At 36.7% G+C, this 25,465-nt stretch overlaps 1 protein-coding gene across 1 annotated transcript; it reads left to right on the top strand.

Moving 5' to 3' along the window:
• The first annotated feature begins 661 nt into the window (after positions 1 to 661).
• Positions 662 to 19,867, top strand: LOC144436063 (vezatin-like). The gene is made up of 6 exons (XM_078124728.1): positions 662 to 758; positions 6,881 to 7,109; positions 7,804 to 7,982; positions 11,686 to 11,807; positions 17,720 to 17,797; positions 18,271 to 19,867. The coding sequence occupies exons 1-6, from the start codon at positions 662 to 664 to the stop codon at positions 19,018 to 19,020; spliced, it is 1,455 nt and encodes a 484-aa protein (XP_077980854.1). The 3' UTR covers positions 19,021 to 19,867.
• Positions 19,868 to 25,465: the final 5,598 nt, after the last annotated feature.

The following is a 25,465-nucleotide window of genomic DNA, read 5'->3' as shown; positions in this document are numbered from 1 at the left end:
GTATCATGCCATTAGCAAACCTGTATACAGTATATTGCCATTAGCACATCTGTATACAGTATCAGGCCATTAGCACACCTGTATACAGTATCATGCCATTAGCACACCTGTATACAGTATCATGCCATTAGCACACCTGTATACAGTATCATGCCATTAGCACACCTGTATACAGTATCAGGCCATTAGCACACCTGCATACAGTATCATGTCATTAGCACACCTGCATACAGTATCATGCCATTAGCACACCTGTATACAGTATCAGGCCATTAGCACACCTGCATACAGTATCATGCCATTAGCACACCTGTATACAGTATCATGCCATTAGCATGCCTGTATACAGTATCCTGCCATTAGCACACCTGTATACAGTATCCTGCTATCAATTTACATATGAATTTATGGTGATAAAATAGCACCTCGGTCATTCATCTTTGAAATCATGTAAAGAAGCCCTTTTGCACTTGACATAATTATGTTCTGCCATTTTGGGGGATTTCCTGCAAGGATTTATGGGAAAACCATACTGTACATGAAATAACATCACATTTTCCACGAAATCTTTGTCTTGACTATGTTATATTATGTCACCAGGCTATGTCAAACCTTCTGAGCGATCTAAGTCTTTGACTTTGTTGTATTTTGTAACCAGACTATGTCAAACCTTCTAAGTGATCAAGGTTCAGAGTTCATTAGAAGACTTACAATGTGTTTCTGTATGGAAGCTTATGAAGATGTCAAGCATTGGTCAGGTATGTAAGAACTCAATTGGTTTGTCTTTGTTGAAGGAAAAGAACTTTTGAGTTATGATGGTGCATGGTTAGACTCTGGACCACTTGGTATAATAAATAATTTAGTGTTTAAAGACAATTACACAAATTGTGACAATACATGTCTCTATGTTAAAAATATGATTCAGAGAAAAAAAAAATTACATAAAAAATTGTTAAAATGTATAAATAACATACAGGACACATTAGAAAAATGGAGACCCAAACACTTCAAGAATAAAATGAAATATGAAATTCAATATTTTATGATGTGCCTTGAATAATTCAAATTTCTCTGTCAACCGAAGATCCAGTGGAAGACGATTCCACAGTTTTGGTGCATATACACTAAAGGTCCTATCACCATATAATTTAGAAGGTTTTTATGTGGGGACCTTTATATAAGGGTGGCCCTATTTATTTTTCTGTTTTCCATCTCCCAACAGACCCTAATTTTCAGCTCCAAAATCAGAAAAAAACACTTTTTTTATTTTCGACCGACCCCTTAGTTCTTCTTAGCAACACAACACTGCAAGATTGTAAGGTTCGAATGAACATCAAACATTCCTCATGGCGTCTACCCCCACCCCCACCCCCTTGTCACATTGGAGCAGCATGTGTCTTTCATGGCAGAAGTTATTGAGGTTGGAGGGACAGGGCTCGAAATTAATGCCGTCCCAGCAGCCCGGAAAGCCAAATCTTCAGGCTCTGGAAGATTTTGGAAAGGCCTTGAACCAGTACATTTTGCTGCAATGTAATAGCTCAGAATATTTCTATCATTTTCAAAAGTATGTTTAAAATTGTGAAAAGGCATATTGCATTCCTCAAAAAAAAAAATTGACCAGTTTATAGCTTTAAATCAGTTGCATCATCGGGGAAATGACCGACTCCGTAAAGGTAATGTGTTTCATGACCCATGACATACATGACCTTGGAAGACATTCTTTGTTCATTGGGCATGTGCAATAAATGAAATTATCACAGATTCACGTAGCAGGCTCATGATGTTTGTTACAACTTACAAGCTTCAATTGTGTCATAAACACAGGTTTTAGGCATGGATGTTACAAAAATTGTACAAAATGACTTAAAAGGAGCAGTGATAGCTGATCATTTATTATATTTTCAGATTGAAATGTTTGAATGTAAGTTTGTCGTTGGTGTCGACACTATGCAACAACGTCTTGCTATTTCATATTGCTAACATTAGTAACAACACTAATACAAGTTACAGAAAACGCGTAATGTATACTGTACTGCAAGGTCAACCAAGACAGTCTTAATTGTGTACACATACATGGCATGTTACCGATGTTTACATTATTACTTTTATACAGTAAATCCCAAAGGAGTACTGAGTTCTAGAAATGTTAACATGTTGTCTGATGGATTATTTTGAGTTCACAGAGAAGAAAAAAATTTCATATAAGTAATGATTTTCAATCAATGACATATAAAAATGATAGTTCCTCTAGCACACTGATGACAGTCTGATTAAAATCTGATGTGGTGAAAGTGGCTAGATGCCTTTATTTACATTTTGTGTCATTTGTTTTTTCCGAGTGGTCGCCGCCTTACCACATCTGAACCTGTGTAATAGACAGTCCCATTGAATGTCGACAACATTGTAAGGTTTTCACAACCAATCAACACGCTTCAATTTCTCCAGTGCAGTGTGCAGCTGCCAACGTATGGCAACTGATTGGCCAATCAAAAGCGCGAGATTCAAACGCGATTGTCTATTGTAATACACAGGTTCAGATGTGGGAAGGCAGCGATCACTCACAACAAAACAAACAATACAAAATGATGGACATATAGAGGTAAATAAAGGCATCTAGCTGCTTTTATCACATCAGATTTTAATCAGATTGACTGATGACAATCAAAGAGTTACATACTAAAGTTCAAATTGGATAACTTGAAATAATTGCTAGCAATGTCAATGCCACTTTGTCTAATAGGACGAATGTATTTAGTACTCCTGATAAAATCATACAATAGTTCATGGCTACAGATAGACATCCATCAGGATGATAAGTATTCATCTTCTTACAAAGTTGTTCTACAGACTTGTCAGCCTTGCTAAAATGAAGGAAATGGACCTGTAACAAGGAATTCAATAAAAGAGAAGAGAAAAGAAGTTGTAGAGAGACTGAAAGGACAGAGAATAGAACTGAAAAAAATATATTGTTTTTCCTTGCCCCTTTTGTTTCGCCCACCCACCCGCCCAGCCTGACTACTCCACTGGAGATGAGAAACCAAAAAAAAGTCACCCTAATAGAAAAAGGCTTCAATCTCATGCACCCGACGCTCTCGCTTGTGTTGTGTACTGGGCGATCATTATCAATTAGTTCTGAGAAGAAGCTCGGTACTAACTCCATGATGGATAATTCTGAACACAATACAAAGAATTTTAAAAAATCCACTCCTCAACTGGGAGCCAGTGCAACTTTAAATATAGGACTCATGTCAGTATGATGACCTATCCTCCTGGCAACCAGCCAAGTGGCACAATTCTGAATGTGCTCAAGTTTGTTAATTTTATGTCAGGTACAGGTAAGCTGAAAAATAAACTTGATATTATAGTAATCCAACTTTAATGTCACAAATGTATTTACTAATTTTTCAGTGCTTGTCTCATCTACACCTCACTGCAAACCAGTGAATATGCTCATCCATCTGTCCAAAAAAGAGTCCAACATCGCATCTAAGTCACGCACAACAGCTGATGGCGATATCTTGGCATCTCCCACCCACACATCCGATTCGACAGACCGGGAACCGGCCCCTACTGTTGTGAGATGAGAACCAAACAACTTCTGTCTTCCCATCATTGAGTGCCAACTTGTTGGTCATCATCCAATTATGGATCTCATCTATACAAGGAACAACAGTGGGGTCAGCATAGGAAACACAAGTGATGTACATTTGGGAGTTGTCAGCATATTATAACTAACTGAATTTAAGCCGTGGCGGGTGATGATGTCCTCAATCAGAGTAATTTACAAAGCAAACAAGACAAGATGAAGCACATAACCCTGTGGTACACCATACTTCAAAAGGCGTGTATCTGACACCATTGACGTAATGGACACTTGCTGCATTCTACCCTTGAGTAATGACTTGAACCAATTAAAAGCAGTCCCCTGAATGCCAAAACAGGAACGCAGCCTGTCCAAGAGAATGTCATGGTCGATGGTGTCAAATGCCGCCAACAAATCCAAAAGTACAGGAATGTTGACATGATGTTGCTTATCAAGAGCAAGCATGACATCATTAAACACATGTAAAAGTGCCGTCTCGGTGCCGTGCCCCTCACGATATGCGGACTGAAAGTGACCATACAAGGAGTTATCAGATAAAATAAGGATTCAAACAAAAAAAAGGCATACTTCTCCAGAAGCTAAAAATGTCTAAAAAACACAGTGTTCTATGACATACATTTGCATATTATCCATTTTCATCGTGACATGATCCAATATGGCTGCCTGGCAGCCATTTTGTTTGCAAATTTTCCATGTCCAAAGCCATAACTCAGACATGCTTGAACAGATCTCATTCAAAGTTGGTATTAGGACAGTGTTCTATGACATACATGTGCTTATCCATTTTCATCGTGATACGATCCAATATGGCTGCCTGGCAGCCATTTTGTTTGCGAATTTTCCATGTCCAAAGCCATAACTCAGACATGCTTGAACAGATCTCATTCAAAGTTGGTATTAGGACAGTGTTCTATGACATACAACATACATGTGCATATTCATTGTTGTTGTGATGCAATCCAATATGGCCACCTGGCAGCCATTTTATTTGCAAATTTTCCATGTCCAAAGCCATAACTCAGACATGCTTGAACAGCCCCCCCCCCCCTCCCCATACCCGACCCATCCTTTATTGTTGAATGGTTTATTCCATCATGTCATCTTGAAGAGTAGGCATGTCCCATGTCCAACGAGGAGACATAACATGATAGTTCTCTGTTTAGCAGGGGCATGCATATCGATCAAACTTCCCAATGCAGAAATGTCAACTATGTCAGCTGATTTACCTCAAGAATTGTTTCAGCAGATTTGAGTGTGTTTGTAAGGGAAGGTTTAAACTCCAATAAGTTGATGTTCTTAATGCAACACGCTGCTCCTTGTTGACCTTTGATGGAGGTGGGTGAGTGATCATGGAAGTAAAATAGCAGAATGATCTAAAGGCAACTTATTGTCAATCATAAAATTTCCCAGCCATGACTCTGAGGCATGGGTCAGTACTATGTCGAAGGTATGTCCATTCTGATGTGTACTCCCAACTACATGCTGAGTCAGATTGAACGAGATCATTGAATTGACAAGCTTTGTTGTTACTTGCTTCATTGACATGAATGTTAAAGTCACCTGCAATTAACCAGTGACCAGGTGCGAGTAACAGATTTTCCATTAAAGTGCCAATTTCTGACAGAAACAATTTCACAGTGAATTTGTGTTTCGCTGAGTATGGAAGGCAGTAAATTACTATATGAAGGACAAAACTCCTGTGTAGATATTCACATCCATCACTTCAAAAGACTTAAAATGATCACACTTGTTCCTCTTAGTCCTATGATTAGATCTCATGATCAGTACTATAGCACCACCCTTATGATGACAATGTGGTGTTTGCAATGTAGTGTAGCCTGAGATGGACAATGAAATATTAGCTTCTACTAGGGTTCCATTTTTCTCTGTAATCCACTAATCATAATGACGTAGGTATGGTTTGAAATTAATGAGTGCATAATGTACTATAACTTTACCATCCATTAACCTTGCATTCCACTAAGAATAAGTCACACAGTCATGCAAATAAAATGATGAAAGTCTGTTGACTGACGTTAGCGTAGTACCTTTGGCAGCCGTCAAAGTAGCATGACGTGTAAGAACACCTATCCAATAACTGTAGGAATTTTTCGAGGCAAAGGACAAATGTACATAGCCTCCTCTCTTACGATGGTCTTTTTCGTCTCGTTGATCTCCTTCTTTTAGCCCCAAAATTCATTGAATAACCCACATCCAAGGGAGTAATTTGTTTCTGAATGGTTAAAGTCCCTTGGGCAAGATTTGAACAACGATAGTGCCTCAGTCAACCCTGCTGTACAATTGAGAACCTGGTAGGATAGAGGTTGCAATGTGAATGCTTAAATCCTACTGGGATATGTGCTTATAGAGGCTGTAGTGGATCATGTGCTCCCCAGGGAGTTGAGGAAGTGTAAATGGCCATTGTGCTACTATAGATCTGTACCATGAGTAATAATTGTAGAGAGCTTTAAGCAAAGATTGGAAAGGAATACACATGTAATAAATAAGTTTTAATGTATCATTTTTAACTTTTTACTTCCTGTAAGGGGAGGTTATGTGACACTTCTGTCTGTCTGAGTGTGTGTTTGTGTGTCCGTCTGTTTGTTTGTTTACATTATATGTAAAAAAATACTGCATACATTCTAATGCTATGCTACACATCACATCCATATGGTAAATGACAAGAATTGATTCGATTTTGGTAAACATCCAATGCACATTAGTGAGTTATTTGTATAACTAATGGTTTTAAGTAATTAAGCTATATCTTTGGAACGCATACTTCAAATTCAATATAATTTAGTACATATGTTAACCATAAAGTGCATATGTCCTATAAAGTTTGTTGATTTAGCTTACTTAGTAAATATTTAATGAGTAATTTGCATAATTAATTATTTTTGGTAATAATAATAGGCTATATCTTTAAAAATACAAGCTTTAAATTTAATATAATTTCTTAACACATATATCCACCATAAAAATGTTCACCTGTTCTATGAAGTTTGTTGATATTGCTTTTACTTTTAATGAGTAATCTGATAATTAGTGATTTTCAGTAATTAAGCTAGATCTTAAGAATACACACTTCAATTTCCTTATCATTTAGCACATACATCAACCATAACAAAGCACACATATCCGATAAAGCCTGTTAGCATAGCTTTTAAGTTATAATGATAATTTGCATAATTAATGACTTTCAATCACCAGGCTTATACCCAGATTTACATTGATTGCCTTGTAAGTCTTGTTATCTGTATATTTTTTTCTCAGAGAATGAATTGTATCAAAGCTTAGACAATATATTGACAATATCTGATGCAGCCATGGAGGATTGTTTGAACTTGCTCCAAAAAAGTTACAATTTTCACAGAATTGGGATTTTGGAGAAAGATGATGAGAAAAATGTTAGGTTCAACAGGAAAGAAACTGCTTTACCTGGTGGGGATGTACTAGTAGCAGTTCATAGTCTTGAATTACATTTACAAGTTGCTTTAAAGAGGTAAGGATCGATATGTAAAGTATTACTACCATAATCAAACATACAGGCTGTTATTAGGATATTTAGTATTACTTTGGAATGGTCAATTAGAAATGAACACAGCATTTTGATATGCCTAATATGCACCTTGATCATGCAATGATGTTCCCCTTTATCCCTTCCTATTGACATGTATAGTGTCACACAGGAAAACCTATTTGTAGACAAAACGTTGCATTCACTTCTAACTTTTACTTTCCTATTGATTCTGTTGGAACCTTGAACGAATTATTCTAAAGGCTTAAATTACTATGAAATACATGTATGGTACATGCATGTGATAAAATAAAGTGTGCCCCTTTAAGTCAGTTTCACTCACCAACCAGGTACACACAACTATTTCTTGTGCCACACCCTTGTACTTTACTATTTACATGTATGTAGTGAAACACATGAAAATCCATTTGTTGCCATAGTGACTCGCAACAACAATTAATGACAGTTATCAGAGGGCACAATTATGAAGTATTCAAATTCTTACTTGATACATCTAATACAATTGAGTGTGATCAATATACAATTTTCATCTTATTTGCACTCCCCTTACTATTTGCCCTTCCCATTTCATTATTTCACACACACACAAACGATTTCATTGTGTTTATAGTCCATGTAATACCCATTATCTATGTGTTGTATATAAACTGTACGTCAGAGTTCGTAATTGCCAAGAAAAAATAGAATCACTGACTGACATTGATGTGATCAAGGCACAGGGAGATACATTATCTGCTGACTTGTCACAGCTACAAACTGATTTGGATGCTTGCAAGGGATGCTTGGATGAAGGATCTGTCAGACTCTACAGGCTTCTAGGAAAGTCTTCAGGGCAAGGTTGGTATTAAAGGAGAATCTATCCAATCATATTTGTGCCTTTCAATTATTCAACGAGGTGACTTTAAATGTGATTCAAAATGCTCAGATTCACTATCGCTAATTTGCTAGACGACATGTTTGTGAAATGCATTCTGGTTTTAAAACTTTCCAAAAGCGTCTGCAAACACCTTAAAGTGACCTTTTTTCAGTCACTTCCCTTCGGATTTACTTCGAGAGTTTTCGGGTATTTCCAGTCCCACCTAGACCACAGGATTTTATGACGTCATAAGGGGTACACGTTAGCACTAAGACTATGACGAGCGTAGTCACTAGGTGAACAAAACTCAACAGCATTGTGAAAAAATACATTGCTAGTGGTTGTAACAGACATCAGTAAACAAAAACTACACTCTACATGTCTTATTAACCAACATTTACCGATATTTACTCACACTTTCTGACTAATTGGCAGTGTCTGTGGGTATAAATGCTAAAATATTACCTCCCCATATTATGGCAAAAAGTACTGGGCAGATTGGCTAGAAATTTGGTGGGAATGTTCTTGGGGTGTTTAGTTAAGAATTGTTCAGGACAAGATGATTCCATCAGTGATATGCAAATTAGGGCTAAAAATGTGTTTTTTGGTCAAAAATCTATCATTCTAAAAGTACTTAGTTGATTTGGCTGCATTTTCACAGGGGTGTTTCTGGGGATGTACAGATCAATTTATTGATTACATGATGATCCCATTAGCGATATGCAAATTAGGGCTAAAAACCATGATTTTTAGCGCAACTGAACTGAGGTTCAGTAGTACTATAGGGATTGCCCGGCATCTGTCTGTGTGTGTGTGTGTGTAAACAACTTAAAGTAAAAAACGCTGAAATGATTGCCATGATATTTGGTAGGTCCATTAACTTGGGTGTCTAGTTGAGAAATTGTTCAAATCAAAACGATGTGTGTGATTTGGGTCAAAAAATGTGATTTTTGGTCAAAAAACTTAAACTCAGAAACTACTGGGCAGATTGGTATGAAATTTGGTGGGAACATTCTTAAGGGGGTGTAAAGTAAGATTTGTTCATGACATGATGATTCTACCAGCAATATGCAAATTAGGGCTAAAATTTAAAGGGAATGCATCTAGGGATGTATGGACGAAAAAATATTAAGCATACAATGATTCCATGAGTGATATGCAATTAGATGTAAGGGTGACATCGAAATCAAAAGCATCGTAATTACGCGTCGTAACGAGTAAAGACGAGTAGCTACTAGTAGTTACGATGTACTACGGTGAATATTCATAAGTCTCAACGCATATTCATGTATTTAGGTTGTAGACAATAAAAAGTAAACACCTATTGTCCGTTATTCATGAGCCCAAACTACGACCATTTATGCGTAGTCTTCATCGTGAAAAAAAATAACGAAACAAAAAGATTTTCTTTCCTGTGCAAATCAGTTTCACGCTTACTTTTTTCAATGTTATTCATTCGATGCCTTCTAATTCTATGGCATTCGTACAGTCGGCTAGTCAACTAAGTGTTTCAGATATATTCAGATGTTTACCTAATATGTATTGCCTAAAAATACCTTGAAGAAGAATTTTTATTCGAAACGTCGGATTTTACATCTATTTATTCGGACTGCCTCACAAGTTCCTTATGCACTTCTCGGCTAGTCAACAAACATGTCAACCATTTTCGTCTGGCTGGTGAATGGTGCATTGATCGTGTTAGATTCGAGTCGCAGGATTCGTCAGTCGAATTCGAACATTGTCCACAAAAACTAAAGTTTGTCTCGCATTAATATATCGTTTGATTTGATTGATTTAGAAATCACCTAAAAACGTTTTGTTTCTTCAAATTTTTGAGGAAAAACATCATTTATATAACAAAATTTCGGGCTATGAATAACTGAATACGTTCATCACTTGCGTCTCTATGTTTATCTACCGACGTCATGCATCATGCCACGTGTTGCCGAACATTGCGATTTCTCAACTCAACCCCATCATTTAGGAATGTTACTGTACTGAGAAACATAAAAAATTAGTTGTTGTTTTAGAATATATAAAACAAATCCCGTTATTCGATGATATCAGAAGTCAAAACTGCACTTCCGCAACCCGGAAATTCAACAGCATTTCTTGGCCCTACCATGGCCGCCAAGCGTGAGTTTGTAACTTGTAAGTTGTACTGTTAGTTTGTCGACCGTGCAAAAAACAAAAAGAAAGTCTAACCGCGATTGATGCTTTGAGAGTCACACAATTGTACGATAATCTTCCTCAAAGATTTACTGTTATTAGACTGTTACAATATTACGTCCATGCGTCCATCACAATAAATTTCGTATACATACCGTCATGTTCGAGAAAAGATTTACTGAATATTGAAACTTTGATTTCGTGCGTATCTTATTGTTTCTTTTTATGAATATTGCCCATGAACTTGCACTCATAAAAACATGTACAGTACTAGTTTCATCAGCACATTACTGGCTGGAGTACGTGGTTTTCTCTGACGATCGAAAATTATGACAAACTACGATCAACTACCATAGAAGACGATGTCATCATTGGAAACACGGAAGGTGAGAATCACTATCTATTGTGTGTTGGCGATAAAAAATTATGCGTATCTACGCTTAAAGACGACGTCTTTACGGGAAACAAAGAAAAGTGAACTGATTATCTATTGTCAGTTATTCATGAACTTGAACACCTCATTATCTCCTGTTTCGCGTAGTACATCGTAACTACTAGTAGCTACTCGTCGTTACTCGTTACGACGTGTAATTAGGATGCTTTTGATTTCGATGTCGTCCCTAAGAATGTTCATTTTTGGTCAAAAATTTATATCTCAAAAAGTACTTGGTTAGTGAATCTGACACTTGGTGAGATGTTTCTGAAAGTGTTATTCTGCAGATTTTCTTCAAAACATTTTGACAAAATTGGCCCTAGCAACCATGACCATGCCCTTAGCAACAACCGAATGGCAGTATATTTTGGTTAAATAACAACATCATCTGGTAGGCAAGTGAGTAAACATTCAAAAAATGTATGCAAATAACCTAGTAGCCATGACCACGCCCATAGCAACAGCCAAACGGTCGTGTATTCCACAAAGATAACAACAGGGATTAATAGACAATTGAATAAGCATTCAAAAAATATATGTAAATATGCCTAGCAACAAGACCATGCCCATAGCAACAGCCAAATAATCATGTATATTGCAAAGATAATATCAGGAATTCATACACAAGTGAACAAAAACATAAAATATGTATGCAAATATATCTAACAACATGACCACGCCCATAGCAACAGCCAAATGATAGCATATATCGTAAAGTTAGCAACATGGTTGGATAGGCAACTGCATAGTCATTCAACAAATGAACACTTACTGGTTGCATGGCCTACCATATGGATAAACATTTTTAGAAACTGTACAGTTGTGCTACAACGCCATTGGCGGTATTTTTCATTTCAACTTGGCATGAAGGAACAACAATCTAAAGGTTTGCCCTTACGGAAGGCATTCAGTTTACATTTGGTGAATGTTTTGTTGGCATTTCCATTACAACATATATTTTTCATATATTTTTCACAGTTTGATCATTTCCCAAATTGCTCTGTTTTACAGCATCTAAATTTATCAAATATGTAACTACAATAATTCTTCTTGGTAATGTTTTGTGCTGTTTGCCATCCCAGGTCAGGACACACCAACAGCAAAACCCACAGAATGCAATGAAAATGAAGGTAATAGAAAATCAGAAAAAGAACCCATTCCTTTGTTTGGACTTCCAGAGCCTGACATTGAGTTTGATGATCAGGTATGTAAAGAGAGGCTAGGCAAAAAATAGATGGAGAATACATCATACATACCATGCATATCCCCCACACAAACACACATACATAATGTACACACATGGACACACACACACACATACATAATGTACACACATGGACACACACACTAACACATACTGTCATACATAACGTACACACACAGACACACACAAACACACACACACACAGACATAATGTACACACAGAGACACAAACACATACTGTCATACATAATGTACACACACAGACACACAAACACACACACACACACACACAGACATAATGTACACACAGAGACACAAACAGACTGTCATACATAATGTACACACACAGACACACGCACACACACACATACATAATGTACACACAGACACACAAACACACACACAAACACATACAATAATGTACATGCACACATACATACATACATACATACATACATACATACATACAGACATACATACATAATGTACACACACAAACATAATGTACACAAACACACATACATTTTATTTGGACTTAGAGTAACAAAATATTTGGTATTTTAATAGCAAACCCATTCGTTTGTAGGTGTATGTCAGATGTATTTTTTTTACTAAAACATGGCATTTATAATGTAAGCGTATTTTATGTTTCCATGGAAGCCACTCTCCAATTTTAGATAATCTCTCTTACAATGGATAGCACTAGTGCATATATGCCAAAAGTTAAGTAATTTTTTTTGTAAAAAAATTTTATTCTTTGAATTTTACATACATTTTGAAAATAATGCATAATATGGTGATTTAGGTTACCATGGTAACAGATGTTCCTAAAATGATAACTATTTTTGAACTCAGCATAACAAACTACCCAATAGTGGGTGGTCAATATGCAAATAAACTATGTTATAATTAAATTTATCATGTTATTTTCCAGAAATTAGTAGTGGTGCTGAACTGAGTAATTTCTGTATGGATGCAAATGCATCAGCTTGCTGGCTCTCCCATACAAACATTGTGTCTTTCTCCACTATTTTCCTCAGTGGTTCGCAGACATCTGATAGCTTGGGTAGGAATCTGGATAAATAGTTTACACATCCTAGTAGTCGTTGTACTCCCTTTTTGTCAGTTGGAGGTGGCATATTGACTATAGCTGTCACTTTCATTTTCAGACCACTACTTGTAATTAGTTGACCCATGAATGGAACTTCTTCCTGTCTTAGTCTGAATTTTCTCTAGTTCAGTTTGAGGTTGGACTGTCGAGCTCGCTCACATAGTGCTTTCAGATTTTCATCGTTGTCTTGTAAGGCTTCATCCATTGTGTCACTATATCCACAACATAGAATATCATAAGCAATTGCTTCTAAACCATTGAGTCTGGCTAGAACTTAATTCTGTCAATGTTGATATCCTTCTGGTGTGCTACTTATACCTTGTGGCATTCTCAAGTACCGGTATCTGCCAAATGGTGTCCAAAATGTGGTGAGATGAGAACTTTCTTCATCCAGTTTGACTTGGAAAAATCCATCCTTTGCATCTGACTGTGAAGACCTTTGCTTTAGCTAATTTAGGCAATAGTTCATCTACTGTTGGTACTTGATATTTTGGCCTTTTGATAGCTTGGTTTAAATCTCCCTGGGATCTAGACATACTCTCAATTTGTGTGGTTTCTGCAATGCAAACAAACTGCTAATCCAATCTGTTGGCTCAGTGACTTTGGCAGTTATCCCTTGTTTTTCCATTTCATCTATTTTCTCTTTTAATTTCCCTTTTAATGGTACTGGAACTCTGCGTGGAGCATGTTGAACTGGTGGTACAGTTTTCTCTATTTGTATATGGTACTCCCCTGGAAGACATCTTAATCCAGTGAATACATCTTTGTACTCGTTCATTATTTGTTCAAATGTTATTGGAACATAGCATTTACCTTGAACCATGTTCAGATATTTGGCATAATTTGCTCGATAACCAATCTTCTTTTAGGCAAGTTTTGCCTCCAATAATTGGCCAAGTTGCTTCCTTCAATATGGTGAACTTTGCTCTCCATTTGGGGCTGGTGCCTATGCTGATCGTCAAGTATATGTCCCTAGTGGTGTGATGACCTCTCCATTGTATAGATTTATTTTGCCTGTTGGTTGATCCAGTTTGACATTTTCTGTTTGCAGAATAGTCTGTAAGTCAGAGTATGACATAGCAAGTGCATGAAGCTCCTGTATCTAGCTGTACGTACGTGACATATTAAGTGTTGTAGTAGACTTACTATGGAATGTAATTGGTGCTTTGCACACTGTCACTATCTGTATCAGTTACTGCTATGGAATGTAATTGGTGCTTTGCATACTGTGTCACTATCTGTGTCAGTTACTGCTATGGAATGTAATTGGTGCTTTGCATACTGTGTCACTATCTGTGTCAGTTACTGCTATGAAATGTAATTGGTGCTTTGCACACTGTGTCACTATCTGTATCAGTTACTGCTATGGAATGTAATTGGTGCTTTGCACACTGTGTCACTATCTGTATTAGTTACTGCTATGGAATGTAATTGGTGCTTTGCACACTGTGTCACTATCTGTATCAGTTACTGCTATGGAATGTAATTGGTGCTTTGCATACTGTGTCACTATCTGTATCAGTTACTGCTATGGAATGTAATTGGTGCTTTGCACACTGTGTCGCTATCTGTATCAGTTACTGCTATGGAATGTAATTGGTGCTTTGCATACTGTGTCACTATCTGTATCAGTTACTGCTATGGAATGTAATTGGTGCTTTGCATACTGTGTCACTATCTGTGTCAGTTACTGCTATGGAATGTAATTGGTGCTTTGCATACTGTGTCACTATCTGTGTCAGTTACTGCTATGGAATGTAATTTGTGCTTTGCACACTGTGTCACTATCTGTGTCAGTTACTGCTATGGAATGTAATTGGTGCTTTGCATACTGTGTCACTATCTGTGTCAGTTACTGCTATGGAATATAATTGGTGCTTTGCACACTGTGTCACTATCTGTATCAGTTACTGCTATGGAATGTAATTGGTGCTTTGCATACTGTGTCGCTATCTGTATCAGTTACTGCTATGGAATGTAATTGGTGCTTTGCACACACTGTCACTATCTGTATCAGTTACTGCTATGGAATGTAATTGGTGCTTTGCATACTGTGTCACTATCTGTATCAGTTACTGCTATGGAATGTAATTGGTGCTTTGGATACTGTGTCACTATCTGTGTCAGTTACTGCTATGGAATGTAATTGGTGCTTTGCACACTGTGTCACTATCTGTATCAGTTACTGCTATGGAATGTAATTGGTGCTTTGCATACTGTGTCACTATATATCTGTATCAGTTACTGCTATGGAATGTAATTTGTGCTTTGCACACTGTGTCACTATCTGTGTCAGTTACTGCTATGGAATGTAATTTGTGCTTTGCATACTGTGTCACTATCTGTGTCAGTTACTGCATCAATACAATGAAGTGTGAATATTGAATCCTCTGAGTCATCATCATCAACCATTGTGTGCTCACTTTGGTGGACTTTCTTTGTACTTTGATAAGACAGTCGTTTCTTCTTCACTCTGCATACTGTGGAGAAGTGGTTTGGTTTTAATACCACATTTCATACATCTTTTGCCATATACTGGGCATTCATTTCTATCCATGACATGTATTGTGCCACAGAATTTACACAATCCATTAGAAGCTGATTTAGAAGATTTGCTTTTTTTCTTTTTGTCATAATGGCTGTGTTTGGATATACCATGCACTGTATCTTCAGTTCCTGAGCTTGGTATGTGATCCTTGTTTGCTCGAGACATCTCGTTTGCCTTTAGTGTCTCCAAACATCTATTCAGATCTGCATTCTTAATAGCCTGTCTCTTTGTGCCGCATCAGTGGTACCCATCACAAGTTTGTCTTTTATTAGACTTTCTTTTACATCACTGAGTTCACAAGATTCGGCAAGTTGATGTAATCTTACTAGAAATTGATCAATAGTTTCATGTTCAGTCTGTGTGGCTGATAAAAACTTTGCTCTTTCAAATAGTAAGTGTTTTTGTGGAGTGAAATACCCTTCCAATGCTGTCATTATTTTATCAGGGTCTTTTTTGTCGTCTTCAGAAAGGGTGGTTAAGGTTTCCATTACCTCAACACATTCCATTCCCATGATACTACTTTAATGCATTGGCTTGGACTTCCTTCCCTTGTTTATTAGCTTAGTGCTGTTTAGGTAATATTTCCAGGCTTTGCTGAACTGTTTTCAATGAGTGGACACATCACCAGTGGCAATCATATGTTTTGGTGGTGGTATTTGATAATCCATTCTGTATCATTCAAAATTGTATTCAGTACTCACGGAAAGTTTTGCTCAATTTCTGACTTCAATGGCAAGGTTGAATACTCAAGCTGGTGGCTTAGCTCAGATGCTTTTCAATAGCATGTGGCTGTCCCTGTGGTTACTTAATACCAAGGTTGTTGACCTTCCAGACTTTTCACTGAAAAAACAGCTTACTTTCGACTCTGAAGTGTTACTGCTTGGTCTGGTTACTGCTGTAGAAGTTGTTCACAACAAATCTCCAATGACTTAGTTCACTTCTGACACCATGTTATTGTCTGTAGACTTATACATTCAGTCGTACGCATACAGACACAAGACACATGTACTGCTACTAAGTACTAGTCTTTATTAAAAATTACTTATTAACTATTAAGTGATCATGTGATATACAGATATGTTGGTATAGGTTAAACCATTGTACAACAGGGTGGTATACATGGTAACAAGCACGAAGGGTCAAATTCATTGTTCTGCGATAACATTCATCTGAAATGCCTGAAAAAAATATTTGCAATGACCATGCTGCTTTTAAGTCATCGGTGTTTACAGGTATAATCATAGATTTTAGCAACTTACTGTAAATTAATGACTATTCCTCATCATAGGCAAATTAATGTTAACAATATTCTAGTGAGTTTGTATCATTGTGTATCTTACTTGTATTATGTGATGTGTGTACCTCTCACACACACGTAATACAGTGCATGTATTAAAATTGTTACATTTTATTACATTTGAGATGTTTACGTGTCATTTGCCCAGCACGTGCACATGACAGTCACCATAGTCTATCACACCGGTCATATAGCAAGACTGATGACGGAAAAATTCTGGATAATTTATCAATATTCCTGTAACAATAGGTGATACCGTGATTGCTACCTCTCCCCAACTGTATCCAGTGTCATTATCATTTAAATTTAGCATGTGTCATGCACTGGGACTAGGAATATGCATGTACGCACATCATGTTATCAGTTGAAGAAATTGAAGCAGACAATAGTCGAAATATTGTTGGATTTTCTTTCCCTGTACAAACTACTTTATTATGGATCACTAATGACAACTTGTACTCAAATATGTGTGTACACGCATTGTTGAAGATGATGTGATAAAAGACTGCAGAACCTTGATCAAACTCTCATGGACTGCTGAAACTCATGTAGGATAGGCAGTATGCAAATAAAATTTATCAGATGCATATGTATTGAAGCAAAACAGCATTTCAAGCCCACTGTTATGTATTTTCATGGAAACAGCTATCCTATTTGTGCACAACAGATAACACCAATGCATACATGACAAAACAATGAATTTTTTTTTGAAATTTAATTTTTTTCATGTTTTATGTCAAATTTTAGAAACATAATCCACATATTATGGTGATTTTGGTTACCATGGCAATGGATGATCATAAAAGGGACCCTGTTTTCGAACTCGGCATAACAAACTACCATATGTAGGGTGATCAATATGCAAATAAGCTCAATTATTATTAAAATTATTATATAATATTATTTTTAAAGTAATTATTGTAATATTAATGTATGATTGAACTGCTTGTTTATAGATTTTTGAAGGCTATACTGATCCAATAGAGATAGAAGGCACAGAATGGGACTATGAACCTATGACAGTAGAAGAAAGGGTAAGTCCCAGTAAAACTTCAGATTAATCTGGATGCCAACCTGGTATATTGCATCATCTAGAGATCTTAAGATTTGATTTACCGTAGGATAGCACTAGACTAACTTCAGATCAAATAGTCTGAAAGTCAAAATTGAATGCTGACTGTTCTTGCTAGGTAAAACAACACAAACCCTAAAGCCTAATGTCATTTCTGAGTTCTCCATTGGTATGAAAATCAGACTCCAAACCATTTAATTTTTCTGCAAAATATGTGTCAAATTAGCCATAATACATGTACATACCTTTCCTAACAACTATAATTGAAATGTGTAAGTGGTCATTAAAGTCTTTAACCTTGATATTATCAACTTGTTTTCTCCAAGTTTTTACAAACTAAACATCATCCAGAGTAATGATAGTGAAAAGAGTGTTGTCTGTTATACCATGTGATAGTTAGTGTTAAGGCTGATCTTCATATCCTGGTTTCCATAGGAACAAAGAAAAAGACAGAAGGAGGAATCTGTGAGAATGCTATCAGAACTGAGGAGTGTGTTGGCTGTAAGAACTACTGAAAGGGAAAGACTCAAGCAAGAAAAACAAGCCAAAAAACAGAACCAAAGCCATGCTGTAACAGATGCTAAGGCACCATCTCTAGACAGCTGTTTTGAGGATGTAGACACTTTAAAGCTAGGAGAGAGTAAAATGATAGTACTTGATGCTTCAGAGGAGAGATTGAGAGGTGGAAAGGACATAAGTACAGACCAGGAGAAATGTAGTAGCACTGCTGCATGGACATCAGATGATCCATTGATGCAAGGAATGCCATCTACAGAAAACCCACATGGAATGGATGGTCAGTCATCTATACAATGTCACAGTGGAGATGAAGTGAGGTCTCATCTAAAGACCACTGGTGTGACTGCAGCAGTAATGTCTTTGTCTCAGGAGGAATGTGCTGACACCACAGATAGACAGTCAGAGAGGGTTTATGATGAGTTATTTAGTCAAGATTGTAGTAATTGTGATGATAAAGAAAAAAATGAGGATAGTGATGATAAAGCTCCTCTATTACCCAGTGTTGTAAGTAGAGAAAGACTCTTAGCCAAGTTAGGACAAGGTCAAGTTTTTAACATTACCAGTAGTATCGCAGCACAAGCTGCAAGGAAGTCACACAATCTTAATTTACAGGTTCAGACATTTGGGGATGAATTTGATGATGGAGAAGATTTCTTAGAAGGATAAATAGAGTACTCAGTTTACTTGTCATATAATCGTAACCATAATCTTTATTTCTTCTATAGCACATTACATTTTTAGCACAACCTCAATGCGCTTCACAGACCATTTAAAGGGAAAAAAATGGAAAAAGAGACTGTTAAAAGTAGTATACAAACACTGAAAAAAATAATACTTAATTTAAAACTGATTGGAAAAAAAAGACAGTTAAACATATACAAATACTGGTCAAAAGTAATTCAGGATTCAAAAACTCACGATACACATTAATAAAAGGAGAAATTATAACAGCAGTAGCACTGACTATACTTAATAATAAAATGACTTAAAAAGAAATGTTTTCAACGATTGTTTAAAATTTTCCAGTAATTGAACTGCCCTGAGTTGTGCCTGCAAACTGTTCATAAGTGTGGAGCACAGATTGAAAACGCTCGACCACCGTAAAAACTAGTTTTACTGACCGGTTGATATAGGTTAATAGCACCACTCGAAGTAGAACAGAGGGGTGCGACCAGAGCCTTGGATTGTCAATAGCTCTTCTAAGTAACTTGGGGCAATTTCACTTATAATTTTAAAAGTAATGCATACAATCTTAAACTGAATTCGTTGCTGTACAGGTAGCCAGTGCAGGTCGTGTAAAATTGGAGTTATGTGGTCACTTTTTTTCGTTCTAGTTACAAACCTAGCAGCAGAATTAACTCAGTTGGAGTTTGCGAATTTCAGAAGTAGGAAGGCCGAAAAGTAAACTATTACAATAATCCAGGCGAGATGTTATGAAAGCATGTACAAGCTTCTCAGCTAATTTCTGATCTAGTACATTAATATGTATTTTGCCTATCTTCCATAAAGCACATGAAGCAGATTTGCAGATATTACATACATACATGAGAAGACACTGTAGCTGCTGCATCCATAGTGACTCTGAGATTGCGGGTAGTTTCAGAGGGCGGTGTGCAGACTTCACCAATACGAAGATGCAGCGAGGAACCGGACCCACTCCGTCAAATTTCGAAGAAAAGTGTAAAATCTCTGTCTTTTATCGTTAAGGGCAAGCTTATTGGCCTGCATCCAACTCCTGATTTCATCAATACACGATTCAATTGACTCAGTGGGAACCCAATCCACCATCACATGTGTAAAGAGGGGCAATTCATTCATTCTAATATTAACTGTTGAAGAAACTGGACCTGGTTAGTGAACTCCAGGAAATGACAAATGTAAAATCTTGGTCTTATTATCGTTAAGGGCGAGCTTATTGGCCTGCATCCAACTCCTGATTTCATCAATACACGATTCAATTGACTCGGTGAGAACCTGGTCACCATCACATGTGATATACGTTTGGTTGTTGTCAGCATACATCATGCAATTCAAACCGTGATTTGTCAAATACACAGTAATATGGATCATATCATCACAATGTTCGCTTAAAGTGTACATGCAAAGGTACATACTTTTTTTCGTAATTATGTTTATTTTGCCATAAAAATAAATGAAATTGCATTCATACCTCTAAATATTGCGCGCATTGGCAAGAAAGTCGCAAAAATACTTGCCCCCTTAATCCCCTGTGCTTCGACTAACTTCGGCACCGCAACCAGCTCACGAAAGGTGTCGAGGTCCCACGTGTTACAAAAGTCTTCTAAGCCTTTGTGTAATGTTTACTTATGAATTACTAATTACGCTTGCATTATAGTATTATCTGTAACTGTACATATTGTGGTGTACCAGTTTAGTCTTCCGACAACAATGGTTCCTTGGTGTTTTGTCGGCAGCACCCGCAGTGAAACATCACCCTACACATATTTCCGAGTGATATAACTGAGTAGGTAATAATGGGTGAAGGCAGTTGAAATCACGTAAAAACTGGACAGTGACGCCATACAGTGAAAGTCGGTAAATGTTACCGGGGCCGGGGTTCTCCACGCCACCGGTGTAGCCATGATCAAAGCGAAAAAAGGGAGACAAATAAAATAATTTGAAATGATGTTTTCAAGAAAGCAAGTTAGCTTCATAAAATATTTTCATTACGATAGCATTTGTTTTTAAACAATGCGTAGTCCGATTGTATGTTTTGATTTCCATGTTGCTGGGAGTCGATCGTTTTCATTGTGATACATCGCATACATCGTCGAAATCATATCAAAGTAAAAAGATGCAACGCTCATTATAATGTTGCTATTTTTGTTTCCATTGTTTTGTCTACATGAACAATTACCGTGTCATGCCAATCATATGTCAAAAGTGGATGGACACAGCAAAGCACAGTCTGCACTAAGCTTCACGCTCCCAGGTCAAATAACTTCCACAACGTAAGACATGTCTATCCATAAAAAACTCAAACAAAAATGGTCGGAGACAATACACAATACACCACAGTACGGCCGGCTTCAGTGAACATGGGTCGTGCTTTGAAAGAAGATGAAACAACTTCAATGCATGTCACTGTGTGGACGGTAATGAACGCAGTAAAAATGAAATAAAGTACGTGTACACATAGTTTTCAAGAGGGACGGTTATCCAACAAAACGTTCTGCTCTAACGAATTTGTGGGTCTACTTTCGCGAAGATTTTGAATGGTCATAGATTGAATGTACTGTTACAACACGCTACATTTGAATAACTTGAGAGAATATTATGGGGAACTCTTGAAGCCATTCTCATTCTCTGTATGTTTGATGGGTATGGAAATATTACATAATTTTCGTTTCAATTACATTGTCTGCAGGAGCTGTTTTCCACCCATTGAATAGTTATGTCAACAAAGGACGCTGATAACAGCATCACTTTATGTAAACAACACGGCTTCACTAGGACATACTCATTCACTACCAGAGGAACTATCGTTACTGCTAGCGGTCGGTTTGAATGAATTTGGCTAAATCACACCATCAGATGTTAATGCTGGAGTCTATTGCTCTACGCTTGAGGAATCTGATCAATATTCAACGTCGGGTTCTGGCGAAAACGGGTTTTGAAGTTGACCTTCTGGTTCGACCATAATGGCTTTGCATGTAAAGATACACTGACGAATGCGTTTGTGTTCCCGAAGTGACGTCATAAAGTTCCAAATCCTGTCCTATCCATATGCAAATGAGAGGTACTTACCTGAAGGTGCTCTGTGGCTGAGCCAAGAGTGCCTCATTTTTCGCGCAATTTCTCGTGTTAGAATTATATTGTACTATTACAAACCCGATTTCCTTTATTTTTATGGCAAAATAAACATAATTACGAAAAAAAGTATGTACCTTTGCATGTACACTTTAAAGGTGCACATACTGTAGGGCTAACCTTTCTATTGTATACTTTGACCTTGTTCACCATGCATATTTAATAGCAAATGACAGAAAAGACTAACAATACCCTTTGACTCGCAGGATTTTCCAATGTCAATCCAATGATCAAATGTTTTAAGCTCGAGAAAGGGGGGGGGGGGGGGGTGATTATAGAAGCGACACATGTTTATCAATCCTCTGATGGATAACCATGACACAAGTTCAACCAAACCTTATATGCATGTTAATGTCAAACACCATGGGATGCATATGCATGATTGACCTGGAAGACAAAATGGTGACCATTTTTGTCTTTAGAAGTATACATTTTGTCTCATATCTCCAAATGTTTGATACATGAGTGACTAAAGTGTCTAACTCTCCCTCTCACCCCATCACTAAGATCTAGTCAAGTGTCTACACCCATGTAATATCACATACAAGCTTTCTTTTTATTAGCTCCGCTGTCAGCGTAAGCTTTAGGTATAGGTTGGTATATGTATAGAAGTATAAGTGATCATGGTTTCCATTAACTTCTTTTATTTTCATCATCTTCTCCAAAAGTGACAGTCAGAATACTTCGATATTTGGTGTGCATGTTCCTTGGGGGGAGGCTATTCAGATTTGTTCATGCCAAGTTGATCTGTGCCATTTTCAATTTTTTATGATTTTTTTTCAAAAATGATATTTTCATCATCTCCTCAAATACTACCTGTCAGATTGCTTTGATATCTGGTGTGTAGATGCGCAGAGGGTAGCTTACTCAGATTTGTTAATTTCAAGTCAGCACATCTTTCTTTTTTTGATAATTTTTTTTTGTAATTAAAAAAAAAATTATTATGTTAATGAGCATTGTGACCAACGCCATATTGGAAATCAGTCCACGAGACTTTAAGTAAACTGCCACTTTTCAAAAGTCACCATTGACATCAAACAAGCAATGTAATATTTGCTGTAGTATTAATTCTAGGCATTGTGCGCCCAAATGACAAGTGTTTGTTTGAAACAGGGTTGTAAACTGCAGATCCAAATTCTGCACCCCTTCTACATAATGGTTCATTCCAATAGATGCTCTCAGTCAACAAACCATGAAGTTGCCTCGCCTGAAAGTGTATGCTGTCACTGTAGAGGACGATTTTTGACAGAGTCAGTCGTCAATAAAAACGATAATACTTATTCTAAAATTACCACATTTTGAAAGGGAAAGTACTTTGTGGCTCATTTTGTTTTGATTTTGTATGATCAATATTGGTGGCAAAATCGCCATGTCAAAATTGCCGATGTGGTAATGCATGACAAGTGAGTTCAGAGGACACCATCTTAAATCCTCATATCTTCCCTAGCACATGCAACAGTGTAGTGCTTTGAAGTCTAGCACACGTAGCAGAGGTTGTAAGTTCACCATCCTTGTTCACAACTAGCTATTTCTGGAAATCAAAATTCTGCTATTTTTTCCCAACGGTATTCTTATCGTATACTACAGTAATATTAATAAAATGCCATTTTAGTCAAATTTAGGTGTTTTTTCGATTCTCGTAATTCATGAACTTATGATGTCGGCGGAAAAGCCACTACATGTAACAATCAGCTGGAATGAAAACAAACTACGTTTGCACATCTGTATTTGTGCATTTATCTTCATTTTTAGACTAATTTTCCTGAAAATTCACAAATTTTGGGATGTTTGTCACACTTTAAAGCTGTCTGTCTCTACGTTCAAAATCCATGAACGAAGAATTGTACGTGTGGATCCAAATCAAATGATATACTGGGTTCTTATGCACGTAGTGAATTCCTTGACGGAGATAGGATTTGATCGTAGTCCTTGCAGTCATATAGAATCTTCGAAAATGTCATGTTACCATGTATGACAACCATGGGACAGCAGGTTTGTAAATCTTCTGCAGGTATGTTCTATACAAAGCACTTATCCCCAAAAATCGGTGATTTACGTGATGTAATAAACTATGGCTTTCGAGAGAAAATAAATTTGTAACCGTGAATAAATGTTTGTGTAGTTTTATTATAGCGATCACCTGGCGTCTGTGTGTGTGTGTGTGTGTAAACAACTTAAAGTCAAAACTGCTAAACCGATTGCATCTGCGAGGAGGTCCATAGACTATTAAATTAAAATATCAGATGATGTTATGTCTACTACAAGTTGAATGTTGTTGACAATTATGGACAATATTTTTGGTAAATTTGGTAGAAAATTGACATTCGAATTGCTTCAAAATTATTTTAGATCCCTAATTTATTTCATTCATCATTAAAATTTTCCAGGGTTAAAGCTCTTTAAGACACTGGAATTATTTATAGCTAACCTCAAAAATGCTTTTTTACCTCCCGTAAGGGTACGGGAGGTATTAATAGGGGGATGTCTGTCTGTCTGTCTGTCTGTCTGTCTGTCTGTGTCACCATTTTCTTTAAAATGGCTGGCTCAATTATAATGACATTTAGTACCTATAATATTTGGGGTAATGGCTAGACCTGATTAGTTTTTGAGCGAGATCTGTTCATGTTAAATAGGGAAATTTGCATATCAATGAAATCAACTAATTAAGTAATATCTTAAGACTACATAGTCTAATTTCAATATAATTTATTATATTCGTTAAACATAACAACATACATTTGTCCTATCAAGATTGTTGATGTACTTTACAGGGTTAATGAATAATTTGCATAATTAATGATTTTCGGTAATTAGGCTAGATCTTAAAAATACATACTTCAATTTCAATATAATTCAGTACACACATTAACCATAACAATCGCGTATGCCCTGTAAAGCTTGTTGATGTACCTTTCAGTGTTAGTGAATAATTTGCATAATTAATGATTTTGGGTAATTAGGCTATATCTCACGACTGCATGCTTCAATTTCAATACAATTCAGTACATACATTAACCATAACAAATTGTGTATGTTCTATAAAATTAGTTGATGTACCTTACAGTGTTAATGAATAATTTACATAATTAATTATTTTCGGTAATTAGGCTATATCCTAAGACTGCATGCTTCAATTTCAATACAATTTAGTACATAAATTAAATATAACAAAGCGGATATGTCTCATAAAATATGTTGATATAGCTTACTTTTCATGAAAAATTTGCATAATTAATGATTTTAGGTAACTAGGCTGTATCTTAAAAATGCAAGCTTCAAA

The sequence above is a fragment of the Glandiceps talaboti genome, chromosome 1 (genome assembly GCF_964340395.1).
Source record: "Glandiceps talaboti chromosome 1, keGlaTala1.1, whole genome shotgun sequence".
Lineage (NCBI taxonomy): Eukaryota > Metazoa > Hemichordata > Enteropneusta > Spengelidae > Glandiceps > Glandiceps talaboti.
The sequence above is the reverse complement of the archived record's forward strand: the minus strand, read 5'-3'. Positions and strand labels throughout refer to the sequence as shown.

Coding starts and splice junctions, on each gene's coding strand:
- LOC144436063 (XM_078124728.1), top strand. CDS start 662: ATGTCAAACCTTCTAAGTGATCAAGGTTCAGAGTTCATTAGAAGACTT. Junction 7,110..7,803: donor TTACAAGTTGCTTTAAAGAG/GTAAGGATCGAT, acceptor ACTGTACGTCAG/AGTTCGTAATTGCCAAGAAA. Junction 7,983..11,685: donor AGGAAAGTCTTCAGGGCAAG/GTTGGTATTAAA, acceptor TTGCCATCCCAG/GTCAGGACACACCAACAGCA.